The 13,404-nt window shown below is 36.7% G+C and overlaps 1 protein-coding gene across 16 annotated transcripts in view; it reads right to left on the reverse strand.

The window, feature by feature from the left end:
* The window catches only part of MYT1L (myelin transcription factor 1 like), a 327,925-nt gene that overhangs the window by 331 nt on the left and 314,190 nt on the right, over positions 1–13,404 (reverse strand). For 11 of the 16 annotated variants that reach the window (XM_035321970.1, XM_035321971.1, XM_035321972.1 and 8 more), the window contains 3 exons: positions 5,636–5,727; positions 4,708–4,817; positions 179–322 (listed from right to left, as the gene is read on the reverse strand). In XM_035321970.1, the coding sequence (XP_035177861.1) occupies positions 179–322; positions 4,708–4,817; positions 5,636–5,727 (346 nt within the window). The remainder of the gene's footprint in view (positions 1–178; positions 323–4,707; positions 4,818–5,635; positions 5,728–13,404) is intronic. The other 5 variants (XM_035321980.1, XM_035321976.1, XM_035321979.1 and 2 more) reach the window with 1 other exon arrangement.

The following is a 13,404-nucleotide window of genomic DNA, read 5'->3' on the forward strand; positions in this document are numbered from 1 at the left end:
TACAGGATACACTGGAACAGGCCCTCCATGTCTTTGTTAGCAGTTAAATGTATCTTTATGGTTTCAGTGTTGTTACCACAAATATCCAACTGGTTGATATAAACATAAAAAAGACATCTATTGTATGAAGTGAACTGAAGATCGCCAAATTCCTTAACTAGTGCTCTCAATCACTTACCATATGTGGCAGCTGGATATTAGCTAGACTATGAATTAAAGACTGGCTTAAATTGGCCAATTCATGAAGAAGAGACTCATTTTGCTGTTCAATTACTTTATTCTCCTCTTCTATCGTCTTCAGGTTGCTCTCCATTGTGGTAATCTAAAATGGACAAATTTGTGTACAATGTAATATAAGGCAAGCTATTATTAAGCATGTGCTCATCAAAGGGAGTGATAACAAATACACCAGAGAAAGGAGAGAAAAATTATAAGATTATTCACTGAAACTAAAAATGGCTTGCTTGAGTCTACAATTCTTATAATTGTAAAAGGTTTCTAGTTCCAAATGTAAGTTGTTTAATGGCTTGTCTTTTTAATATTGGCAATAATGAATTGACTTGGATTTTTGGATTTAGTTCCACTGTTTTAGAGCCTTTTTTTTTTTTTTTTTTTTTTTTTTTTAAATTGAAAGACATTACAAAGGATCTTAGTTCTGCACATTCCTCCATGTGGTTTAACACTTCCACTCCTACTAGTTTACCATGCTCCTAGTCAAGGGGACATTCTACAGTAAGTAACTTATTTCCTATATATTTTTTTGCAACACATATATTGCTAGTTAAAAATGCACTCCTTGCTGCCAGTGTTCAGCTCTTTGTAACCGTATTTTGATTCTGTGCAAATTCACAGGGTTGCTTTTGAAAGCTGAACAATGCACAATATTTCAATGTATATACAAATTCTGAATGTGTTTTAATAAATACAACTTGCAAAACTGAAGAAAATTTCCACACAGTGAAGTGAGTGGATTTTTGGAGCAGTGAGTGGATTTTTGAATACAACTGAGAGTATGTGCTGCTGGTGTTCCCAGGTGACGAGCCACAAAATATCTCCAGTCTTGTGTGGTGCTGGGCTTGAGCATTGCAGAAGCAACTTACCAAGCTCATGCAGAGCACAGAACTAAGAAAAATATAAGGATTTCAGATGAGCATTGGATTATGTTCAACCCATCAAGAGCACATGAAGAGCTCACTCGTACCTGTTAGCACTTTTCTTTAGAGACTTGTCCTTACTTTCCACACTGGATGACAACTGTTAACAGTTATTACAAACTATGCAGTGTGTGCTTGTGTGTGTAGGTTAAAATAAGCATTGACAAGAGGGCAGAAAAAGAAGCCAGAGAAGTGGAAAAAATGCTAAAGAACACAAGGTTTTAAATTCCCAAAATAAGCTTAATCCATTTCTACTTTGGCACAGAGAGTGAACAGTGGAAAGAATCAATAGAATTTAAACACTGAGCTAAAGTTTGTGTTTGTGCAATAGTAGCAGGCAGAAGGGGAAAAGGTTATGTGAATATTAACTTGACTAGGGTCACTAAATTTTGGCAATTTCTGTCATAATCCTGTCAAAATCAGGTTGTTAGATGCCTTGAGTTTTATTGTAGATCCAGAGTTTTACTCTGCTTATGGAAATATAACTAATTGGTTGATAGACATAACTTTGACAAGAGATGTGGCAACATAATCTTTAAGTAGCTCTGACTTTGACTGCAGTTGTATATATAGCAATTAATCCAACCTGTCAGTATTGCAGGGGCTTGATCTGTCATAATTAATTGATGTTGAGTTATTTCTACAACATATTATAGCAGACAAAATACTTTTCTTCATCTTTGGAACTGGAAACACATTCTCCTCTCTTGTTTTGCTTTCAGCTTGTGCATGTTAGAGAGCAACTCTGTATGCAGACACAAAGCATCATTCATAGGTGCTTGTTATAGTCAGTTGTACCGATATTTACCCTAAAAGCTGTTTTTTATATTACAAACCAACATGAAGAGCTTGAGGTCAATGAAGGCCCATTTAAGTATGACATGGTGCTGCTGTCTCATGATAATTTAAGCAGCTAGAAAATCTATAAAAATTTATAGTTGAGCACTACCACCTGAACAGATTTTTTTTTTTTTTTTCCAGTGTGTTGTGCCATGTCACATGCTGACTATCTGAAAATTATTTGCAGATTTTTCTTCCCCTCCCATTCCCTCAACTTTTATGTGTTTGTACCCCTCTCATACTTTCAGACTGGAACGTAAAATTAAAAAAAAAAAAAAAAAAAAAAAAAAGCTAGAAGATATTAATTTAAAAATGCCTTTTTCCAAGTCTTATCAAAAGGGCAGCTGAGTAGAGGAGAATGTTATGAATGTCCCAACTGAGAAAAAGTCTACAGCATGACTTCTCACTGTATTTAATATAAAAAATTCTATATGGAAGGGAAGTCCCATGTGTAGGAAAAACTTTCACTGGCATTTACAATCATATGGGATGAAAATACATATGAAACGTAACTTTTGCTAGTTCTGGTGTTCACAGTTGCCACTATTTTCCCATTGTGTATTTCCCACCTGTGAAGTTTTATTAAAATACAAGCTGTACATTTTTTTTTTTTTAAAGGTTTATCAGTAAACATTTTATTATACTTAATATAATTTTACTGTTGAAAAAAGAGGGAAATGTTGACTCTGATCTTCTTAATAGATTGATAATGATAAAACTATGTGTTGGAAATGTAAATTTCTTATCTTAGGAGAGTGCAGTAATTCAAAACTGAAGCCTCCAAATTTTTGTGAAGTTTGACTCAGCTGGGATTTTCTGATAGACATCAGTAGCTACTTGGGTTAGAACTGGTGAGTATTAGACCAGACTGCCCAGGGTGGCTGGGGAATCTCTGATGTTGTAGGCAGTAATGAACAGGTAGACAAGCATCTGCCAGAACTGGCTTAGGAAGAGCTACAGAGCAGGGACGGAAGAAGACAGGTGGATAAAATAACCTTTCAAGGTCTCCTCTAGCTCTATTTTCCATAATTCTAATTATTTTAATGACAGTATGTTTCATTGCCAATCATTTTACCCTTTTCCTTAATCTGTTGCACCAAGGTGTGAAAAACATCCTTTGAACTTGATCAAAGTTCAAGTAAAATCATCAGTTGAGTTTTTGTTTTTTGTTTTGTTTTGTTTTTTCCAGCACTATGCAGTGCTCCCAGGTAGGGCCTTATCTGATTTCCTAAGAATATGCAAAGTCTGAGGTGTGAAAGCTGGAACTGAGATTACTGATGTACAGTTTCTGTACTCATTTCAGGTCAAAACTTGATGTGAAACTACTAGCTAAATCTATTAAAATTAATGCATATTTCATGTCTATGATAGTGTTTTCATGGCTTTATATATATTTTTTAATTTATATGGACACAAAAAAAATGCAGAAAGTTATTGAAACTGGAGCATTTACTTCAAATACATTTTAAATTAGCCAAACTGCTTGAAGTTTTTTTTAAAATCTCAGCCAAATCAGTCTATGTGAATAGACTAAAGCACAGTATTAAGCAAAAGAAAACAAATGGCAGCTTCCAAGGTGCCAGCTTCAAAACTTGGGATGAAATCCTGCCAATATTATATATATTGTTTTCTGCCACTGATTAGTCTTGCTTTACATTCTTGCAGATTTTGTCCTAATTACCCTCAGTTATACTTGATCACATAAGAAAACTGTGTGAAACACAGGTCAAGTGTTATATGAAGTGCAATATAAATTTGGCTAACACTTAGAAGTCAAAGAAAAATAGGCTGAAAGGGACATATCCTGCCCTTGTTTATGAGTATACAAGAGGATGAGGACAATGGACATGGGACCCTTCTCTGCAAGCAGTACACAAAGAAGTAGCATGGAAGAGTCATCTCTATCTCTATCAGTATCAATGGGCATTCAATGACTATGATTATGGGACTAAAGACTGATAAATAGTGAGAACTGTGGCAAAGCTTACTGTCTTTATTCAAATCATGTGTAGACAACAGCACCAGACACTAAGTTGGACAATGGAAAATGTCAGGGAAGAAATTCAATTAATTTCCTTCTTTTTCCTTTTCCATTCAGTGATAGGACTGGTGAAAAAGGATAATAAAATGAGGTTTTAAATAGTCTAATGTTAGCTTTTCCTTGTTTTCAATAGATTTATGGGGAACCTAAAAGGATTTAAGCTGGATTTGTGAAACCACTTTTGCTGCCAAGGGTTAGCGTACTAAACAATGAAGTGAAACAGGTATTCACTTCCCTATCTAAATTTCCTTTGTAACACAAACCTGACAAAAAGCATATTACTCATCTGGGCTCCTTTATCTTGCAACTTATGTTAATAACCATAATCTAACCTAACATTTTAACTGCTATTAGAAATCACAGAATCACAGAATTGTAGGGTTGCAAGGGACCTCAAGAGATCATCAGGAACAAGCCCCAAATGTGTATAGAGCCTTACGAAGGGGAAATACAAAGCTGACCTGGCAACTGTTTTAGACAGTATAATTTGCTAAGGGTTTTTTTCCTTTTCCCATGGTTGTAACTGATGAGAAAATTGCATAATGGATATCGTTTACTGATTTTATAAATCGCTAACATATGTGAGGAATATGAAAGGCTACAATTTATTTTCCATATTTCTTTTAATATTTTTTTTAAGAAAAAGCATCTGAATTTAGGGCTTCATAAAACTGTTACCTGAGTTCTGAGTTTAATCATATCAGCTTCCATCTGGGAGTTGGATTCATTTAGTTCCTTGATTTCTTCATCTAACTGTTTAATTTCTTCATCATTTTCTATACCTATGTGATATAAGAATAAAAGGGGTGTTAAAATAACTAAGCTTTAAAACGTAGTTTAGCAAATTAATTATTTCCATATTTGAAATTAAATTTATTTCAAGTCATAATACAAAAGAAAAAATATATAAATAAAACTTTCTTCCACCTTGTGTTCTGAAGTTAAAACAATGTGCTTTCCCACTACTTTTAAAAATTGCAATAATTTTCCAATAGAGTGATGAAAATGCCCAGAGAATCAATGACACCCTTTCTCTTTTTATATTCTGATTTTAACTATGAATTAAAAGAAAGGTACACGTAACAACAAATTCTGCTGCACCGTCATATGTAACTTATTTGAAAGATTATGTCCATTTATAGATCTGGAGGAAAAGAAAATATCTTAACATGCTCTCTTTATATGACAGTGTTTTTAAAATAATTTGTAACACTGTGAAATATTGTTGATGCATTAGGATATTGTGATTTGTCTGATGCTTTTAATAATTTATTATAATTTTAATAATTTTTGAATCCTGCAACAACATACGACCACCTATCCACCTTGGTGAATGAGATATGAACTGGAAAATTACAATCATATATTCTACTTAGAAATATTTTAGTGTTTTAGATCTATATAGGCACAACAAACCTGTCTGTCCCACTCCACTGTTGCCTCAGACTTCCACAGCATAAAGCCCAGTTTCAATTCTACTGACAGTGAATTCACTGTTTTTACTACAAAGATTTACACAAACAGAAAAAAGCCCATAGAGTAGTGCTAACTTTAGCTTACAAAGAAGTAATATTAAAAAAGGTAATGATTAAAAATTTACCATTACTGGCCCGCTGCTTTATTGTTAACATTTGTTCTCCAGACAGCTTTGCTTTCTTCATTGCCGAAGTAGCTCTGGGGCATCCTGATAAACTGTGAACAGTAAAGAGCCTGTTAATTTTGATTGGTCATTGAAAATAAATCTGTAATCCAAAACTGTAATAAAAACAGTATTAGAGACAGTTTATTATCACTGCCCAGCACTGAAAGAGTGTGTTAATCAGAAAAAAAAAAAAAAAGACAAAAAAAAAAAGACTTACCAGTAGTGATTTCATGGTTTTATTCTTCCATCCAAATTCTTTTTATATAGACAGCTAATATAAAAGTCAGATATATCTTGTAAAATATAAACTAGGGAACAACAGTCCTATTTTCTAAAGTTGCAATGCTCTTATTAAAAAGCTATATTTTAAAAATAGTTTCTGTGCAAATACTGCCCCTTGGATTTACATGCCCACTCTTTGAATTTCCACACATTTTAATTCACGTGTCCAAACAGGTACCTGAATGCTGACAGAAGGGGACATGAGCTACCGGTTGCATCCAAATAACTAACCCTTATAAGCTATGCTTCTCTTTCTGAATATCACCTATGAAGCCACATAAATTGTTTCTTGAAAAAGCAGTAATTGCATGTTAGTTTCTGTTGAACCCAAAGAAAAGTCATTCCCCTAAAAACAATCTTGTTTTGGGATATATCTCTCTTATGATGTACATTTGTTACACTTATGTATGTAGACTCAGTTAATGCTCATCCCCCATGTTGCCAAAATACTAAGTTTCTTATTACATTGTACAAAATAGTTTGATAGCAAATGTGGTCTTAGAAGGCTTGTTGTTAAATTAAAAATAATGATTAGAAAGTGCTCCCTATTTCACGTATATTTGTATACACCAAACTACCTACATTTTCAAAATCATGTCTTTAACACACTATCACAGGTAAGATGAAATATATATTCAATCTGATTTCAAGATGGAAAACTTTTGAACCTTGCTAAACAATTCCATATTTCTTCTACATTCAAGATTTCATAACCACTGAAACTGAATAATGATACACACATCTCACAGCATACTGATAATATCACTGCAATATGGAATACATTTCTGAGGAAGAAAAATTAAAAGCATTTATTGAGGTATAGACCCAGCTTCTCACTAAAAAAAAAAAAAAAAAAAAAAGAAGTCTTCTGATTTAAGTATAATGTTTAATTATTGAAAAGGTTTCTCTAAAAAGCCTGGACTACTATTATCAAGTGCAGCCATCTAAAAGAAGTAAACTTTTACCAGAAAAATGTCTAAAAATTAAATATTTTTTCAGAAGAAAAACTAGCATTTTTTTTTTTTTTAATCCAGAGCCATTACTGAAAAGATATATAATACAACAATACCGGTACTGTCAAGAAATAGCAAGACTTAGTAACTGTTTACTGTTGCCTACATGGTTGGATGCAAGCGTATTATTCCAAGCTCTGCTACAGCCCCACTGCATAACCATAAACAAATTTCCTCTTGAAGTGTCAAAGGGAATCTTGAGGAATATGAAGGAAGAGAGGAATAGGTATTCCGGGAAAAAATCATCGGTGCAGGGAAAGGAATGAAAGATAAGAGTATATGCAAAGTTTCTGCATCATTTAATTGGCTTTATTTTTGTATCATCTTATTTAATGAATCTCCTCATATTTTTTCCTTACTCTTTTTCAGGAGTTAGGATCATTAGGCATTGAAACAACTGCATTAGTTTACTCTTATTTTGATCCTCACTCTTTTCCTCTCTAAAGGTCTTAACAGCTAGGTAAACCCTCAAAATAAAACTATCCCCCAAAACAGCCCATAAGTTCAGTATTCCTACTCTACATAGAGCAACATGAAACCTGGATGCCTGAATTGCACATACCTGAAATTATGGAATAATTAAAAGTATAGTCACAAGTATTAGAAATTTACTGTGACATTCAGTATGCTTACATCCAACCTTTAGTGCCCATCTTATTCCCAGGGTCCAGTCAGACACACCTAGCTTGCAGGACTGCCTAACCTTCCCAGCTTGTCTGAAAGGCTACCTCTACTAGTACGTATACTCTGGGCTCTTCAGATTATGTTCTCATGCTGTGGCCCCAGGCATAATGTCTTATATTTACACTATTAAGTTTTCTTAATTTTCAAAAACAGAGCGGTCACATTCCAGCTACCTAGTACCAGCAGTCTCTGGCCTGTGCTATCACCTTTGGAAATCTATCTGTTGGAAGGGTAGGATATATCACCTATGCCTCTGCTGCAATTCAGGCATATTGGCAACAGGTGTCTTCTGCCTAAACTTGAAATAGAAAGAGCTGGGTCCTGCAGGAACTGGGGGAGAGTTGCTTTACATAGATTTCCTGCCTTCTCCTAGAGGCACTGTGCACCCAGATGAGACATGAGCTAGTGAGGGGAAAGGCAGAAGGTCTACTAGGGAGGATGCAGAGGCTTCTGGATCCTGCACCTAAACAGCTTGTGTTCTTCCTCACTAGTGATCTAATAGGCACAGGTGAAGGATGACTTTGACTAAAATGTCTTTCTTTCCATGATACTGTGTCCCCAAATACCTGACTAGAGACTCATTTGACATTTGCGCTCTTTACACACATGGCTTTAACATGTGCATCATTGCAGTGCTATGAGTACTTTTAGTTTGTTATGTTCTTGTCTTTAGAAGAGGTCATGTATGAACAGAAGCTCCTGACTTTTCCTATAGCTTTGCTTAATTTAAGAGAACATTCTATACTCCCAGAGGTAACAGATTCAACACATGGGAAGATGCCAAAGTCAGACCATGCCATCAGCTTCCTCTGCAGGTCTTTATTAGCAAATCTATCTCTCCACTAATAGTATATGGTAATGTCAGTTCACTTTCCAGGCACTTAGAATTTCAGTGAAAAATATACTAAAGTATATTTCACTTGGCTACATTCCTCATAAATAGATAAAACAAGATAGCTATATGCATCCTCTTTGCCCAGCTCTGTTGTTAGGTTACCTAAAACTACTTCAAATCATTCAAAAAGTAGCTTAGGACTTTGGGGAATTTCTACTCTACAAGGACATTCTAGCTCTTCCTTTGCATCTTCTTGACTATGCTTACTTGTCCTAGAGGTACTTACTACTTACTTGCCTTTTTTTTTTTTTTTAAGTTGAAAACCACCAAAAGAGGACAGGACGTATGGAAAGATAAGAGGAGGAAAAGGGCTAAGTCAACGTTACACCAGAAAAAGCAGACTGTTGTACAAAAGCTGAACCTCACTATGTGGTAAATTAACCAAAAAGCTTCAGCTGAGATTCCTGTGAGACTGGGAGTAGCTCCAGATTTTATAGGAGACTACTAAACTACTGGGGATAGAAGAAGACAGAAGAATACTTCTGGAGACAGAAAAAGAGCAGGTATGATTTTATTTGTCTCAAATATCATTAGATTTTACTTGTACAAAAGAGTAGAAGTTAATTCCATTTCAGCACTTCAAGAGTATACTGGTTTATGTAAAACCAGTATACAGGTTTTATACTGGTTATAGAGTAATTTTCTTAGTAATTTTCCTAGTAGCTCACATGATTCTGTGTTTTGGATGTGTGATGAAAAAGTGGTGATAACACATGGATGTTTCAGTTGTAGCAGAGCAGTGCTCACACAGAACCAAGGACTTTTCTGCTCCTTGTGCTGCCCGACCAGAGAGGAGGACGGGAGTGCACCAAGAGATGTGAGGGGACACAGCCAGGACAGCTGGCCCAGGCTGACCAAAGGAATGTCCCACAGCGTGTGGCATCATGCTTAGCAATAAAACTAGGGGAAAGAAGAAAAAAGGGGGTGAAATTGGGAGTGATGGCGTTTGTCTTCCCAAGTAACTACTGTACATGATGAGTCCTGCTTTACTGGAAAGGACTGAACATCTGCCTGCCAAAGTGAAGTATTGAATGAATTCCTTATTTTGCTTTGCTTGTGCACACACCTTTTGCTTTACTTATCAAGTTGTCTATCTCAGCCCATGAGTTTTCTCACTTTTACCTTTCTGATTCTCTTCCCTATCCCACTGGGCAAGGAGTCAGCTAGTGACTGTCTGGGACTTACCTGCCAGTTGGCATTAAAACACAACAAAGAGTTAAGGAAAATATGCTGTAAGAATCTCAAAAAAAGAAAAAAAAAGAAAAAAAAAAAAAAAGACCAAGACAAACATGCTAGCTAGTAGTTTTGATAAGGATAATATCAAATTTAAAGTCTTTATAGTTGATGCCTGTGTGGCTTTCTATTACAAGTGAAATTAGTATGAAATCCTGGTATGGTTTATTTTTTTATTATTTTTTAATAAAACTTGCACTGACTTTTAAACAAATACGGAAGTCTTCTGCTTGTTCACTCTAGTAAAGATCTTGTAAAAATAATCACAGTTTTCTCCCTTGCTGCTGCCATTATTCTCATACACATGAGAAATCACGCAAAATAAGACAAACATAGTTGAGATTTCATAATAAAAAAAATAATAAAGCTTTCTACTGACATTGCTGGGGGTTTGTCTGTAATGAATACAGTATAAACATACTGACACATCATTTATCTCTGTCGGATTGTGGATGCCATAGGGCTTGAAGCTACAGCATTTTAGGTGTGGCTGTGAGAAGCACCAATACCCAGCTCTTTCTTCCCTCTGAATTTCTGATTCAGCAGGAGTTGTGAGCTGCTGCTGCCACAGAGACAAGTCACCAATAGCCAGTTGGTCATTAGCACCATGTCTTCTTAAGATGCCATGCCTTTTGGTTCTCACTGAATTTCTACTGTCAGGCTTAATCTCTAACTTGAGGAAAAAAAAAAAAAGAAGAAAAAAAAGTGCAGTCTGGCATATCATCCTTGAAAGCAAGTCTCTGCAATAATTTATGAAATACTGTGATAAAATACTGTGAAAACAGGCCCAGTCAGCATGGATTCATGAAAGGCAAATTCTGCCTGACTAACCTCATCTCCTTCTATGACCAGGTAATCTGCCTGGTGGATGAGAGAAAGGCTGTTGATATAGTCTACCCAGACTTCAGCAAAGCCTTTGACACGGTCTCCCACAGCATTCTCCTGGAGAAGCTGGCAGCCCATGTCTTGGACAAGTACACTCTATGCTGGGTTAAAAACTGGCTGGATGGTTGGGCCCAGAGAGTGGTGGTGAACAGAGTGAAATCCAGCTGGTGACCGGTCACCAGTGGTGTTCCCCAGGGGTTGGTGCTGGGGCCCATCCTCTTTAATATCTTTGTTGATGATTTAGACGATAGAATTGAGTGCACCCTTAGTAAGTTTGCAGATGACACCAGTTTGGGGGGAAGTGTTGATCTGCCAGAGGGTAGGAAGGCCCTGCAGAGGGACCTGGACAGGTTGGATCAATGGGCAGAGGCCAATGGGATGAGGTTTAACATGACTAAGTGCTGGGTCCTGCACTTTGTTCACAACAACCCCATTCAATGCTACAGGCTTGAGGCAGAGTGGCTGGAAAGCTGTGCAGAGGAAAAGGATCTGGGCGTGTTGGTTGATACTCACCTGAACATGAACCGGCAGTGTGACCAAGTGGCCTGGAAGGCCAATGGCATCCTGGTTTGTATCAGGAATAGTGTAACCAGCAGGACCAGGGAGGTGATCATTCCCCTCTACTCAGCTCTGGTGAGGCCGCACCTTGAGTACTGTGTTCAGCTTTGGGCCCCTCACTACAAGAGGGACATCGAGGCCCTGGAGCGTGTCCAGAGAAGGGCTACGAAGCTGGTGAAAGGCCTGGAACACAAGTCCTATGAGGAGTGGCTGAGGGAACTGGGGTTGTTTAGTCTGAAGAAGAGGAGGCTCAGGGGAGACCTCATTGCTCTCTACAACTACCTGAAAGGGAGTTGTGGGGAGGTGGGGGTCAGTCTCTTCTCACAAGTAACTAGTGATAGGACTAGAGGGAATGCATTTGAATTGCGCCAAGGGAGGTTTAGGTTAGATATTAGGAGATATTCTTTCTCAGAAAGAATAGTCAGGCATTGGAACGGGTTGCCCAGGGAAGTGGTGATGTCACTGTCCCTGGGGGTGTTCAATGAAAGATTGGACGTGGTGCTTAGGGACATGGTTTAGTGGGTGACATTGGTAGTAGGGTGAAGGTTCGACCAGATGATCTTTGAGATCATTTCCAACCTTCATGATTCTCTGATTCTGTGAAACCCAGTCATCTGCAAGTTATGCAGAAAGACTTATATGCACAAATTAGGATAAAGTATATATGCATGCACCACAAATATATATATACACATATATGGTGATCACATTTGTTAAGTATTGAACACAAAGTGAAGAATTCATTTTCTTTCTTGTTTAGGAATCTGGTAACATTTCTGCAACCTATGCCTAGAATTATATTCACTGGATTTAGAAAAAAACAGTTTGAAAGGGATATCTCAGTCTTAGTACAAGTTTACCAAGAAACCTAGTTTAAAACAAAGAAATGTGGGCTAAAATGCTGAACTTCTTCAAGAATGTAATTGCACTGTATTTAGGGATACAAACAAGAAAGGCTAGCTGAGTGGAGGGATCATTGATCAAGTGGAGTAATTGTCTGGGTGACTGATTTTAGTTATCTGGGTTCCAGCTGTGCTCTGTTAACTTTTTTATTTATTTTTATTTTTATTTTTTTGCCTCAGCAGACAGATGTAGTCTGGTCCATCTTGAAGCTGAAGGAATTGTACTTGTCCTGTCAAGTGAAGAAAACATTTCCAAAGAGGGAAGTAGGGATGTGGGAAAGGAGGAGACATAGGTCAAATAAAAGGCAACTTTTATATTTGGTGTGTCAAGTGCTGAAGTTTACAGAGAAAGAACAGGAAATAAAGAACCCAGAGGCTTAATCTGGAGTAACCAAAAAGCATCCTGAGCGCTAACTTTATAAACATTATAAGATGTTAATAGATTCACTACTACAGTGTTTTTTTTTTTGTTTTTTTTTGTTTTTTTTTTTTTTCAAAAGCTAAGAAAATGAAACATTTTTCCTGTTTATTACAAGTAGCATCATCCACAGACTAAAGAAAGAGAATGGGACCTCTGCTGACTAGAGATAGATCCAAAACAAGCCCCACATTAAATCTTTTTGAAATGCTGGGAAATATAGTTCACACTGAAAACTACTGCTTCATTTTGTTAATGGATGAAACCTTACTCTTACAACTAAGCTTCTGAGATGTTTTAGTAATGTTTGAAGTTCAAGTTAAGTGATCAAACTCAGTGATCAAAGTGGCCCTTTCCTTGGTTTAATATTAAACCCACGAGCCATTCATTAATTTTCTTTCTATGTTGAGGGGTATCAGCTGTAGAGATTTCCTTATTCCCATGAGTAAACTCTGCTACACACCTGAAAAGATGAAATACTCTATGAACAACTCCAGCAGAAATAACAGAAACCCTCCCTGCCCAACATTCATTTTTATTTACTCTCAAGGGTGACTGGCTTATCCCCAGCTTCTTACTGAACTGCAAAGTCCAGACTGATGTAGTCCAGGATTGTTAGCAGTAGAAAGGTTCTGCAAACAAGGTAGTTTTGTTTGTGTTTGTGTTTCTGTCTAAAGAATTTTGGGTGCATTTACATTTCACTGAAATTCACTCAGTGCTGGTGTAGAAGAACTTTCACTTAAATTTTCAGTCATGAGGGAAATACAGGTTAAGAGGACTAAAAGCCTGATGCAATGTGGAAAGTGGCAGCTTCTAATCCATGCTGTTTTCTGAAGCTGCTAAAGAAAGTAGCTGAG

This window comes from Oxyura jamaicensis, chromosome 3 (assembly GCF_011077185.1).
Source record: "Oxyura jamaicensis isolate SHBP4307 breed ruddy duck chromosome 3, BPBGC_Ojam_1.0, whole genome shotgun sequence".
NCBI lineage: Eukaryota > Metazoa > Chordata > Aves > Anseriformes > Anatidae > Oxyura > Oxyura jamaicensis.